The 14,115-nt window shown below is 39.1% G+C and overlaps 2 protein-coding genes across 2 annotated transcripts; one reads left to right on the forward strand and one right to left on the reverse strand.

Moving 5' to 3' along the window:
* Positions 1-746: 746 nt before the first annotated feature.
* On the reverse strand, positions 747-12,754 carry LOC125650726 (uncharacterized). The gene is made up of 5 exons (XM_048879245.2): positions 12,623-12,754; positions 6,967-7,273; positions 4,236-5,151; positions 3,120-3,986; positions 747-3,000 (listed from the first exon to the last, which is right to left on the reverse strand). Exons 2-5 carry the CDS (start codon positions 7,243-7,245, stop codon positions 2,606-2,608), a joined length of 2,457 nt encoding a protein of 818 aa, XP_048735202.2. The 5' UTR covers positions 7,246-7,273; positions 12,623-12,754; the 3' UTR covers positions 747-2,605.
* Positions 8,445-9,691, forward strand: LOC125649719 (craniofacial development protein 2-like). The gene is made up of 3 exons (XM_056166175.1): positions 8,445-8,502; positions 9,001-9,067; positions 9,160-9,691. The coding sequence occupies exons 1-3, from the start codon at positions 8,445-8,447 to the stop codon at positions 9,689-9,691; spliced, it is 657 nt and encodes a 218-aa protein (XP_056022150.1).
* Positions 12,755-14,115: the final 1,361 nt, after the last annotated feature.

Consider the following 14,115-nt stretch of genomic DNA (forward strand, 5'->3'; position numbering starts at 1 on the left):
TCGTTATAATGATCTAGTTTGCCAATACAACTTGTCATCGAGTAAAATACCGTCTGACGTGTTTCATACCGATTGTTAGGCCGTTCTTGGTATACTGATTTTGATGACGGATTATTCCGTTTACCTAATTAAGATATAGAGCTCACGGCGAGTATGACCCCTCAACTGGCGATGAATACTCCTCCTAGGCACCTGATCCCACCTCTGGTATATCCAAGGTTCCGTGTTTTCCCAACTTTTTATTTTTTATTTCTTGAGGGGGTTATGAGATTGATCTGTTCGTTATCTTCTCCTTTCATCGTACAAGAAAAATATGTTCTTTGAGACATGCAACTGAGACAATCAATCAGCTGGAGCAAATGACGTATAATCGATCATATAATGATGTTTCTACTTAAAATCGCGAGATAAACACCGTACTTTTTCAGGTGTAAAACCCCTATGTTGCCTCTGTGAAACTGCAGCATTACCAACACCTGAGGAAGGAAGTATTTCAAGGCTTTGTTCCGTTAACACTCGAAAAAAAACCCATCCAACTTCCCATCCAAACATTTCTCGTCTGTTGATATGTAAGAAAACTTTAATCGATCTATTAAGGGCAGATGATACAAACAATTTTTTTCTTTCGAAGAGACTTTATATGATGTCATTCTTTTATAAAAGTGGATAATTCCTTGAATTCTTTTCCCCTTTGACTTGGAGAGTGAAATATTTTCCATATTTCAAAAAAAAGTACAAAACAATAGTTATCATGGTAAATTAGTTTATTCTTCATCTGTTTACCTTTTTTATACCTCAAAAAATGGTTGTCAGGGAGAACAGAGTGTACTGATATTAGATTTACAACATAACATGTAAAATATTAATGCATTACAAATTTTACACTTGGAAAATATCAATTGCTGCTTCAATAAAATTACATATATGGACATTGCACCCTCAGTAAAGGTTTACAAATTAAAATAAACTTCATAATATGTTGACTTAATGTTTAAAGTGTAATATAAACTTAAAAATCATATACCATACGGGGTGAATTTTCTGAGTAGAAGCAAAATTGTAAATATCACATTGGCTGATTTTCTCAAGACAAAGAAGAGTTATCTCCCATAATATAAGAGTAAAATTTTACAACTTCTGAAAATAATTTACAATGGCATTTATGATTTTACTGTTTGTTTTTGGGGTTTTTTTTTGTCACTCTTGGTTTTCCTTTGCTATTCATCTCTGAAAAAAAAATAAAGAAATGCCTAATACAGGATCTCTTTGATGTGCCATTTTACATTAATTTCTGCATTATGTCACGTTTCCCAGTAGAAACAGGAGAAAGATAACTGCATGCTTCCTGCTGACATCTTATATATAGCAATGATCCAAGTCCATACCGTTTTTCGTCCTCACAATGTCTTATGCGTTGTTAAATCTTGTGGTCTACCACACGCAGCACAACCTTTTTCCAAATTCTCCACTAGAATTCCAAGTTCCACAACTCGTCTCCAACAAATCATCTTCTCATGCTCTTCTACCGATTCCTCACTCTCTGATGCATCAGATGGATACGTTTCTTCATTTCCTAGGCATTCTTGTGAATTATCACCAGACGAACAATTTTTTCTTGATTCATCCAACTTCTCCTCGATCACCACGTTGTTATTGGCATCAACATTCACTATCTTACGTCCAAGGGATAATGCATAACCTTTCTTAGCATTCTGTAACCTTTGATGACGTTTTTTACTAATAATTTTTCCTGATTTTTTCCTGAATGATTCTGGCATCACAATTGTTTACATTGTTTACTGACCCCCTTTCCTGCTCTTAAAACACAGAAGAGTTCCAAACAACTATAAATGAGAAAACCAAAACCAACCAAAGTATTTTTTTACCATGGGAACTCTTCAGTGCTAAAGGTAGAAAAATTTGTTTATATCATCTGGCCTTAAAGAATTTAAAAGTTACTACTTTTTTCATTTTATTCAGATGGCAATATCACAGTGTAATGATAAATAAAAATTGTACAAAATATCACAATAATTAAATATTGACACATGATTTCTACACATTATGCAGATAACAGCATTGTGTACATGCACTATGGAAAGCCATACAAGTTTAGATATGCAGTAAAACTAGCTTGAAACGAAGTGCTGGGTACGAACAATTTTGATTCGTTATAAACGTAATTCGTTATATCGAGCAAGTTTATAATGTGTAGGAGTGAAAAAATACTTCACTGTAAGCATGGAGTTATTACAAGCGTTTACGCTGTAACCGTGTTTTACTGTAAAATGATTTGACAGGTAAGATGGAGTACGTTTTGACCGGTCGACATATTTATGTAGCAAATGAATGGTATTTGAAATTTCACGAACAAGTTATTGAGAAATATCGCGTACATGTATGTCCTAAACTAAGGTACTTTGTCTCGACTCGATTCTCTGAGTCCAAGAATAATAACATGAAAAACTTAACAATTCTCGGTATACAATATATTAATTGTTATTTTTAGTCTGCAACATCATTCACTTGAATTATACGAGGAGCAAATAAAACCAAGGAGTGTTTTATGTAGTGTTCGTGGATAGTAATAAGCTTACACAAGATTTCATGGCATATCCATAGGTTGAGCTGGTTGTATGATGGACAGGTTTAAAACCTCCAAAATATTTTGTATGGGACTTGCAAACGTTATTCCATAACTTGTCATTTTACCAAACGCAAGAGCCAGGGGTTGTCGTGAGCTATCTTTTTTATCGACAACGAACACCGCGGCACCGGAATCGCCGGGTAAAAAGAAAGGTTGCGAGTCTCTATTGTAAATTGTGTAGCAATTATCCAACTTAAGATAGATTCCGCCACGCTCTGGGAAAGGTTTACGAATGGAAAAGAAACAGCATTTCAAATCCCCTGTTGTATCTCCAGTTGTTCTTCCGTTTTTGACCACCTCATATTCCTCATCAGAATCAACATCAAAAGAAGACGAAGTTTCGTACATTTCTTCTGGAAAAAAATAAAAGAACACGTGTAATATTTATTCTATGCATAAGACATTTGTTTCATTTTTAACAGCAGTTAATTAGATGTAAATTGATTAGTGATGATATCAGATAATTACTCACCTTTAGGTTGCATTTCATCTGTTCGTACGAAAGCTGCATCTATTCCAATGGATCTGTGATTTCCGAAAAATGAATCTTCAACTTTTCCAATGACGTTGTTGGAGGTACTGTCTTGGAAAGAGGGATGTACAATTCTATAATTTCCCCTCTGGAAACAACAATCGGAAAGTTTTGTTTCGTTCAATGATGCAATAACATCGTCCGTTAAGGCGACGTGGGCGGCAGTTAGGAATCCGTTACAAGGGGGCGTTCCCTTTCTTCTGACAAAAAATCCTAAAGATCCCGAAGACACTTCGTTATACTTTCCCACACTGCATCCATGGTTCAAAGTGTGACAATTTTCACACCTTCCAAATTGAATGAAGTCCTCACGAATGTCGCATGGAACATCCCCGATAGATTCCGGGAGATCTTCCTCTCCGAAGGGAATCAAGTTAACATCAAAGCAATATAAAGCTATACATGGCTCATGGATGACGCAGTCGCCATGATATTTCACAGGACTCGCACTGATCGCAGAAACATTGGAATATTTGGCGAAAATTAGATCTCTATTCTCTTTGATAGTTTTGTGTATCTTTTTCCGTAAAATGCTGCTTAATGGACTTGCTTTCCGTTCTTCTTCCCTAATGGCAATAACTTTTTCGGAATCTGACTTCAAGCTCACGTCCACAAATTCATAACCGGCATCCCATGGTACATTGACGGCATTCTTCTCACAAAAACTTACTGATTCTTCATCATTGTTCTGTAAGAACACTTTCATCATAGCTCTACCATTCTTTCTTCCTGTTATGAAATGAAGAATAGATGAACAGCTCCCAATATTTTGGATCCGAAAATCTCGCAACATCCACTCTTCGATTACTACAATAAACAATATTAGTTTGAGAAACAAGCATGCTTCCTGTTACAATTATCCGATATACGGTGTCATCAAATGATGGGAAACAACCAATTCAAGATATTAAGTTACTTTGAGTATATTAGCTAGTGTTTCTGCGCAGAGTTCAAATTACCTAAATACCTCTAATTTTGGTATCTTTTTAAATGGTTTTAAAAGACATTTTTATGAGATGTGCATTTTAACGGAAGTTGAAATCAAATGCTACTCACAGTTTTTCTGCTCAACAAGTGGAAGTCTACTGCTTGCACCAGTTAATTTTTCACAAATTGTACTCAATTCTTTTATAGTATTCTTGCAAATTTTTTCCATTTCTTTGACAACATTCGCGACTATCTCCGCCTTCCTTGGAACTAAAGCTTTACATATTTCCTCTGCTACAGTATTTCTCCATTCTCTTGAATTGACATCAATGGATAGTACCGCTGTCATTACAGTGCTACCAGCGAAACCAACTACCATGACGACACTTACAATGGCACCCAGGATGGGGTTAAGAAACTGCGCAACTACGAATTGTACAGCTGCACCTACCGCTATAATTCCAGCTGTCCTCGCGACAAATTTTACATTTTTCAACATGTTATATTTAGCCATCTCACTCGATATTTCAACGTCAAGTGTCTTTTGTATGTGTGCCACTATTCTGCTTGTTACTTCATCCCTGAAGTCCTGAGTAACAACGTCTGCAGTGTCCGACATCAATTGCTTTTTTATTCGCCGAATTGTCCACGGTGCACGACAAGGGTAACTTCCGTCTCGCACCGATCCTATGTTGTTTCCCTGACTAATGATTTCAATATTCTGACATCTTCTTTCTATCTCAGCTTCTGAGAATACAATATCTGCAGCTTCCTCCACCATACCCCGAATTTCAGGCATAGGGATACTTTTCATGAATGCTTCAAGTTGTTTCGTATAGGTATCTATGGTGTATTTTGCACCGTAAAGTCCAAATACTTCGTCCGGATCTAATTCATGGTGGATCCTTATGTTGTTATTTTCGAAGAGGTTTTTGTTTTCTTTGTAGACGGACAGCTTGGAATCAATCACACTCGCTGAATCACTGGATACCCAAATTACTCTCGGCAAATGAGTGCAATTGATAAATTTCTCATAGGAAATAATCTACGTCGCATAATAAAAATAAACGTTTTAACAAATGTTTGTCATCAAAATTAAGAAATTACTGAAGGGGCAAATTTGCATAAGAGGGACTTGGTACGATTTGTTAGTTAATTATGTCAAATAATAAAAAAGTTTGAAAAGTAACTGTAAAAATGCTTTCACGTCCAAAGTGTATTATCCAGTTAACAACATAATGACAAGTCGACATAAAGTTCTGGCAAGTCAAAATAATCTTTTTGTCGACTTGTCAGATTATGAAGTCAATATAATCCTCTTTTTGAAGACTTGTCACGTTTTGTCGACTTGTCAGATAATTTTGTCGACTTGTCAATCAATCAATCAATGCTTTATTCTCATAAATGTACTGTTATAAATTACAGAGAGGAGGTTAGAAAACACAAAATATTGCATATACAACACGTACAGTAATAAGTTTTATATTACTATGTATAATAGATAGTTTGCCTGATCATGGCATATGTCGAGTATTACCGGTCGACACGGGATACTTACTCCTCCTAGGCACCTGATCTTACATCTGGTATGTCAAAAGGGTCCGTGTTTGCCCAACTCCTTATTTTGTATTCCTTATAGGAGTTATGAGATTGATCACTGTTCGTTATCTTCATCTTTTATAGTGATGTTGACTTGTCAGATGCAGATATCAGCAAATGGCAAATAACACCATCGTCGCAAACCACGCCTATTGTCTCCGTTCACACTACGTCATAGCCGTGATTGTATGATTAAGAAAGTCCTCGACTTTATGAATATTGATCTTCATAAACATATATCAACTAATCGGGAATTTCCCTCATTATTATTATTATTATTTGTTTGTTCTTTTAATTAAAACAAACAATAAGAGATCATTGCGTGGCTCGTAGTGGAATAATCCGAGGATTGCCGATTGGGAAAAACTGACACATCAGCCATTCAAAATAGGTTTATCAATTATCGATATTACCGTGGGGATCCGGGTTAGAATAGGTCCTCAGTACCCCTTGCTTGTCGTACGAGGCGATAAAATGGGGCGGTCCTTCGGGTGAGACCGCAAAAACCCAGGCCCCGTGTCACAGCAGGTGTGACATGATAAAGATCCCTCCCTGTTCCAAGGCCGTAAACACCGAGCATAGGCCTAAATTTTGCAGCCCTTCACTGACAATGGTGACGTCTCCATATGAGTGAAAGATTCTCGAGAGGGACTTTAAACAATATTTAATCAATCAATCAATTATCGATAAACAATTTGCAAGCATATTCTCTGTTGTTAATTCTGGTTTCATTTGATATATAGCTATATACTTGACTTGCTTCCAAAAGAGTGATCTGTGAACTTTTTGTCTGTTATTATTTGTAAACAAACGCTACAGTGGGTGCCGCCATTAAAATACCGAAATCAGATATTGGTCGCTACATGATTGTATCATTTCATGACATACAAATCGAGAGTTTCGTTAATCATAATCACGATTTGGAAGGTACACCCGGACTCATTAAGCGTGGCTAGCGACGAAGCATTAGCATACCAGAATTAAAATCATAATGAGAAAATATGAACAAGGGTGGATTTTCCCCCGAAAAGTCGACACTGTTAACTGAGGAGTTAATATAATTATCTGACAAACGATGGTAGAAATATGCCACTATAGAAAAAATCTCTCTATAATAGGATTTACACAATTGTCTAAACTTGACATCAAAAGGCTATGTTATCAAGATACCTATACTCCTGTTCTATGATAAAACTAACCAAATATTTTGCTTAAAAGTATAGAGCATTGGCATTGACAATAAGATGATGGTAGCAGTTACCTCCCCTTTCAGTGTCCTGCCTTTGGAAGCACCAGTTTGAACTCGGTATACACACAATCGGCAATCGCTACGCTGATCGTCACAGAGGGAATCTGGCTCAACTAATATAACTTGCGTCTGCATTGATAACAGTTTTCTTTTGAATTCGTCGATATCTAAAGCCTCGAGAAATTGAAATGTAAAGGAGAGATCGGATGGTTTTGGATATATATCTTGTATGGACTGCAGGGCACGGACCACGTCTGGAGAATCAAAGTGAAGGATCTTTGGAAAATCCATTCTACATTACTCACAATACCTCCAGTTCCTAAATAAAATGAAAATCATTGGTTTCAACTTATTTCATTGAAATACAAATATATGTATAAAGGGGCCGGCTACAGGTTCTAAAAACTTAAACTACCCACCCCCTAAAATGGTTAACTAGTACGAAACGGCGAATATGGATAACAAGTCCCTATCTTAGCTCCTAACGAAAATATTAACAGCTGTGAAGGAGAAACTTCAAACCTACTGTGCGACTGTATCTACCAGAAGTGGTGTTAATCAAATGTGGATTCTAAAAAATTCTAATGAACTTTTAGTAAACTTGAAATCGCAATTTCCCAAATCAATAACATCCAAACCTATGGCTTTTCAACACTTTACACGACCATTCCTCACGATAAATTAAAGACTAGACTTTTTGACATCATAGACACTTGCTTCTTCAACAAAAATGGAAAATGGAAATATTCATATCTAGTGATCAGTCATCCACAAACTTACTTTGTTAAACACCACTCTGATTCCACGCACAAGTACTCTGAAGTTGAAATTAAAAAATATGCTAGAGTTCCTCATTGACAATATCTTCGTCGTCTTTGGTGATCAGGTCTTCCAACAGTCTGTTGGAATTCCCATGGGCACGAATTGTGCTCCTTTATTAGCTGACCTGTTTCTGTATTCATACGAAGCAGAATTTTAAAAAAAAACTTCTACGTGAGAAGAAAAATATCTTGCTGTAGCCTTCAATTCGACATTTAGAAATATCGACGACGTTTTGTCTATTAACAATAGTAACTTTCATTCATATGTCGATTCGATATATCCCTGTGAGCTCGAAATAAAAGACACCACAGAGTCGCCCACCTCTGCTTCATACTTAGATATTTTATTCACAATACACACCGTGGTGTGGTGTGTGTATACACAGGCCTATGTGATGCGTCTAGTACTGTTGCTAACATAGTGTGGTAGTATGTAGTAGTAGTAGTTGCTTCATATATTCCTGCTTGCAGCACCAGTCGCCAGATAGTACTTCGGTATGAAAAGAGAGCCGAGTGTGTAAGTCTCTACTGCTGGTACACAGCCTCTCCATTTGGCAAGACCCTAGCGTAACCTCCCAGAGGTGCACACTGGAAACTGGGTACCTTACGGCCCCAGGCTGACCAGCTAGGGATCTCGGAGTAGATTGGAGACCTAAAGGTGCAGTGTGCATGACCCACCTACGTGTGGACACGCTCTGGCACTCACCAATCCAATCCCCAGCTATGGGTAAATAGCCTGGTAGAATACCTCTTCTCTGGGTTTATGAGCTGCCACAGCCTGGGTGGCAGAGCTAAGCAGCAGTTATCGACAGACTGATGATCTGGTGTCTGTAGCTACTGTGGCTTGACGGAGGATACTTCACTTAGAGGACAACGACAACGTCAAGGCACTTCGCCCAAATATGGGAACGGCGGAAACTCAAGACGCCGTAAAGATCTGAGTTGGAATGGCAGTCAGGACAGGCGATTCCGTAAAAAAACATGTTCCAAATCTTCTATGGCAGTATAATCTACAGAATCAACGATAGGCGGTGTCGATAGTCTTTGGAGATCTGTCGGTAACGTCTCCGGCTTGGATCCCTCTCAGGTGGGGGGGGGGGGGGGTCGGGCCATTGCGGCAAATCCAGCAAGCGCCTGAAGAGGTTTAGAGTGTGCTCTCTCAATGTGAACACCCTGAGAGGAAGAGTATGCGAGGTTGTGGAAACACTTTGTTGGTTGTGTGCAGGAAACCAGATACGTTGTGAACAGTGTCGCACTATCAAGGGGAAGGATTCCAAGTACAAGCTCTCATGGTCTGGAAATGACAATGGTACGGCTGGGTGGGAGTGTTCTTGGCTGAGGAGTGGATCGAGAAGGTATTTGAAGTGCAACGCGTCTCTGACAGGATCGTCTTAGTGAAGCTTGTGGTCGGCCAGCGTGTGCTCAGCATTTTATCAGTCTACGCACCTCAAAGCGGTCTCAATGACGTGCAAAAAGATCAGTTGTACGACCAACTACGTGCAGTGACTGTCAAGATCCCGGCATCTGACTTCCTTATCCCATGCGGAGATTGGAGTGACCATGTTGGTAGTATTGGCACCGAATTCAGAGAAGTGCATGGTGGTCTAGGGTATGGCAGACCAGATCCTGATACAGAGGGTGAGAGGATCTTGGAGTATGCACTGGCTTTTGATCTCGTTGTCGGCAACATTTGCTTCAAGAAACGTGACAGCCACCTAACGACATACAAGTCTGGAGGCGCAGCTACACAGATTGACTTCATCCTGTTTCGTAAGAACAAGCGCAAACTTGTCACAGATGTGAAGGTAATCCCTGGTGAGGAAGTTGCTCTGCAGCATCAGCTCCTAGTTTGTGACATATTGATTGACATGCCAACCAAAGCCAAGTACAAGTTCACACCTCGCCTGAAAGTCTAGAAACTCAAGGATCATGCAACTTGCAGATACTTCCAGGAAGCATTTGAATCGCATGCACCGGCCTCAGCAATGGAAGCCGAAGCCACTACCGAGGAAATCTGGACTAACCTCAAAACAGGTTTACTGAAGACAACTGGGAAGATGTGTGGCATAACACGATCCCACCGATGGCGACGAGAAGCTTGGTGGTGGAGAAACCTTGTGGAACAGACCATCACAGCAATAAGGTTAACTTACAAGGCATGGAAGTCCGGAAATGGCACAAGAGCAGAGTATGATGCGGCCAAGCGTACATCTAGACGAGCAGTTCATCATGTTCGCTATGAGGCAGAAAAGCCGGTATACGAAAACGTAGATACCAGGTCTTCAGAGGTGTACCACCTTGCAAACTAGATGCGAAGGGAGAATGTTGATGTTGTGGGCGACAAACCAATAAAGAATGATGCAGGTGACATGTCATTAAACCAAGAAGCAAAGGAGAAAGGTTGGCTAGAAAGGCTCCTAAATGTGGAATTTGAATGGGACCCTGAACACCTAATCGATGAACCACCTGTCCCAATCACAATTGATATGGTGAAAAAGGCCATCTCCAAGATGAAGTCGGGTAAAGCAGCTGGACCATCAGGAATAGTATTGGAGATGATCAGAGCCGCAGGTGACACAGGTGTATCCATGATCCGTGACCTTGCATCCTAAATTGTCCGTGATGGCAAGATCCCCACTGACTGGGAGCAGAGTGCCAATGTCTGCCTCTACAAGGGAAAGGGTGATGCTCTGGACAGGGGCAACTACCGGGGACTCAAACTGACAGAACAAGTCATGAAAGCAGCTGCAGGAAAAATATCTCGCAGTAAACAAACGGCTCTATATGGCGTTCGTGGACCTCGAAAAGAGATTTGACAGTGTCCTTCGGAAGGTGATCTGGTGGGCACTGCGAAAACTTGGTGTGGAAGAGTGGATTGTGCGTCTGGTGCAGGGGATGTATGCCAATGCTCGTAGCTTTTTTCGCGTTGGTGATGGCTACAGTGAGGAGTTTGCTGTGAAGGTTGAAGTCCATCATGGGTCAGTACCCAGCCCTCTGCTTTTCATCATCGTACTCGAGGCTCTTTCACGCGAATTTCGCACCGGTGTTCCCTGGGAGGATCTGTATGCAGATGACCTGGTTATCATTACTGACTCACTGGATGAATGTGTCAAGAGGCTCCTGACTTGGAAAGAAGCTATGGAAAAGAAAGGACTGAGAGTGAATGCGAGCAAAACCAAGATCATGATCTGCGCTACAGGTCTTGACCTACTTCAGGACTCGAACAGCTTCCCATGTGCTGTCTGTCGTACATGTGTAGGCAGCAATAGTATTTTCTGCAATGGCTGCAAGCACTGGGTGCACAAGAAATGCAGTGGACTCATGCGCCTGTCTGTGGACCCTTACTTTAGATGTTCAAGATGCAGGGGAACGGCTCGCCCTCTTGACGGCAGGCCGCAGAGTGATATCCAAGTTGGTCTGGACAAGTTGGAGGTTGTAGGCTCCTTCTGCTACCTCGGAGACATGCTTTCGCAGCTGGTGGCTGTGACCTTGCAACCACTACACGTGTGAAGACCGCTTAGAAGAAGTTCAAGGAGCTGCTACCAGTCCTGACATCACGCCACCTGTCGTATAAGACCCGTGGTCGAGTGTATAACACCTGCGTACGGAGCGCTACGCTCCATGCCAGTGAGACCTGGACACTGACCAAGCCAAATCTTCATCGTCTACTACGCAATGACAGGGCCATGATAAGACAGATCTGTAACATCAAGCCTGAATATATGGTCACTGTAGGTTCAACTGAATTGCTGGGGCGGCTTGGTCTCATCTTAAGTGCAGTCAAGTACGCTCTAAACATACAAGTTGCTGGGAGACGTAGAGTTGGTCGGCCAATGCTATCATGGAGAGAATTAACGGAGAAAGATCGTAGAGAATGGAAGCTCTCTACTGCCGACCCTCAAGACCGGAAAAAATGGAGATCTGAGGTGAGATCTGCCATGCGTCCAACTAGCTAGATACCTGGAAGGGGGCCCACTAGTGTGGACAGTACCCGTAATTCTGCACGGAAATAAAAAAGGAACCGACAATCGTAGCATTGACAAGCTTGTTTCATATTTGAAAACATTCTGCTTCTCCACGGTGTGTAAAACGCTTCAATATTTAAAGAAATCTTGCTATTCATATTCGATAATCTTGTTATCAATATGCGAAAATCTTGATTCCACAGAAGATGTTTACTCCTCCTAGGTACCACATCCCACCTCTGGTATGTCCAGTGGTCTGTGTTTGCCCATCTTTTTTTTTTTTTTTTTTTTTTAATAATTTTCGACATTAATATGCGAAAATTTTGATTTACATGCGATAAATCTTTGATTTGTAGTCAATAATCTTGTTATCTATAGTCGATAATCTTGTTATTCATATTAGATAATCTTGTTATCTCAATCGCTATTTGAGAGGACAAATATTTATTTTCACCACAAAATGTCGCGAATTAGAGCTTTGAAAAAAGGTTATCAGACGCAAAATCTCCCATGGGAATATTTAAAAGTTGGCATGCATGCATTTATGTCCACTGCGGCGTTGACCGAAAACCCTTGGCTCGTAACGATCAGTCGTGGTACCGACTGTTATAAAAATAGAACGCTAGTCAGCTGTGCTATATTATATATATCCTATTACTTCTTCTTCATCGTTGTTTAATTGAGGAGCATACATACAAAATATATTACACGTGCTATTTACAAAACAGTTGACCATGTTTACTCTGAAGGCATTTACAGTATAAATCAATTGTTAACGTACGTTAAGACCAACGCCAGGTGTTTGACATAAATAAACACATAATTGTTATGACCTGATTCTTGAACGGAGCATTCCGTATACCTATTTTTCTAATTACTTACAATTTATACAATTCCTTTGTCCAACCTTTCCACGAATGCAGAATCGTGAGTATGAAATGTCTCCATGTGAAAAGGAAGTAAACAACATGCATAATACTCAACAGGCGAAGAATGTATGGAGACTGATAATAGCCAAAATAAATATTTTTAAGCATTAATCAGTGCAAATCCAAAGGTTTTTTGTTGTTGTTTTTTTTATAAAGTCTTGACTTCTTTTCTATTTATTTATTGAATTATTAATCGCGAATGCGTAATCAATTAAGTAACGCGTAGATCCAAAAGTAGGTATATTTAGGACATGCAAATATTTTTTTCCTTCTTATGTTGGAAAATATTATGTCGTTCGAACGAGATATTATCTCGTTCGCACGACTTATTATCTCGTTCGCACGGCATATTATCTCGTTCGCATGACTTATTATCTCGTTCGCACGACATAATATCTCGTTCGTACGAGATATTATCTCGTTCGCACGACATAATATCTCGTTTGCACGACTTATTATCTCGTTCGCACGAGATATTATCTCGTTCGAACGACTTATTATCTCGTTCGAACGAGATCAAAAGGGTGTGTTTGGGTGTTAAAACCCCTAGCTATTCTCGAGCATTTTTGATTTACCGCATAACATTTTATTTAAGAATGAATTGATCTTTTTCGAACAGATTCATATATTTCTTGGTGGTACTACATGTAGTATTCACAAGAATTATTACTAGCATATCAATTTAATCGCAAACAGAAAATATTTTTCATCGATGATTTTAGTAGCGGATCTCAAGATGGGTTACGGGGGTTGCAATATCTCTTTAATCGAGTATATATATATATATATATATATATATATATATATATATATGTGTGTGTGTGTGTGTGTGTGTGTGTGTGTGTACAGAAAAATCGACACAAGTTGTAGTATAATAAAAATAAAATATCCCTGAAGAACCTAGTCGAGTCTATATATAATGTCATTTTTTGCCACTGATCTTGGTACCTCCGATGTACATGTAACATGAGTTAACGATGATTGATAAATTAACATCATCCATATGAATCAGGATAAAAGAAATGAATTTTATTCATATGGAAAGAATATGAATCGTTGACTTTCAAAAGAATATGAAAATTCAACAGTTGTTGAAAACACAAATCCTAGTTGACCCAAAGTTTTATTTTGATTTGCTCGTGAGTTATTTTAGAAAAATGTGAATTCGATTGTAAGACCTCCTTCTACCCCCTACCCCCCCCCCCCCTTCAACTTTAAAAAACGATGCTAGCATTCTAATCAACATTTTCCCTACGTTTTATTATTTGTCATGTCGTAAAAATATGATTACACATGTGTATATCATTGTGAAAAAGTGAATTATATAATACAATCTCTCTTTCTTTTGTCATATATATATATACCATATATATCATCTTTCATGAGTTTACACCCTGTATTTCTTACAAATATACTTCTTCTATTGCATCATCAAAACCTTTTAAT

The sequence above is a fragment of the Ostrea edulis genome, chromosome 5, assembly GCF_947568905.1.
Source record: "Ostrea edulis chromosome 5, xbOstEdul1.1, whole genome shotgun sequence".
In the NCBI taxonomy this organism is placed as follows: Eukaryota; Metazoa; Mollusca; class Bivalvia; order Ostreida; family Ostreidae; genus Ostrea; species Ostrea edulis.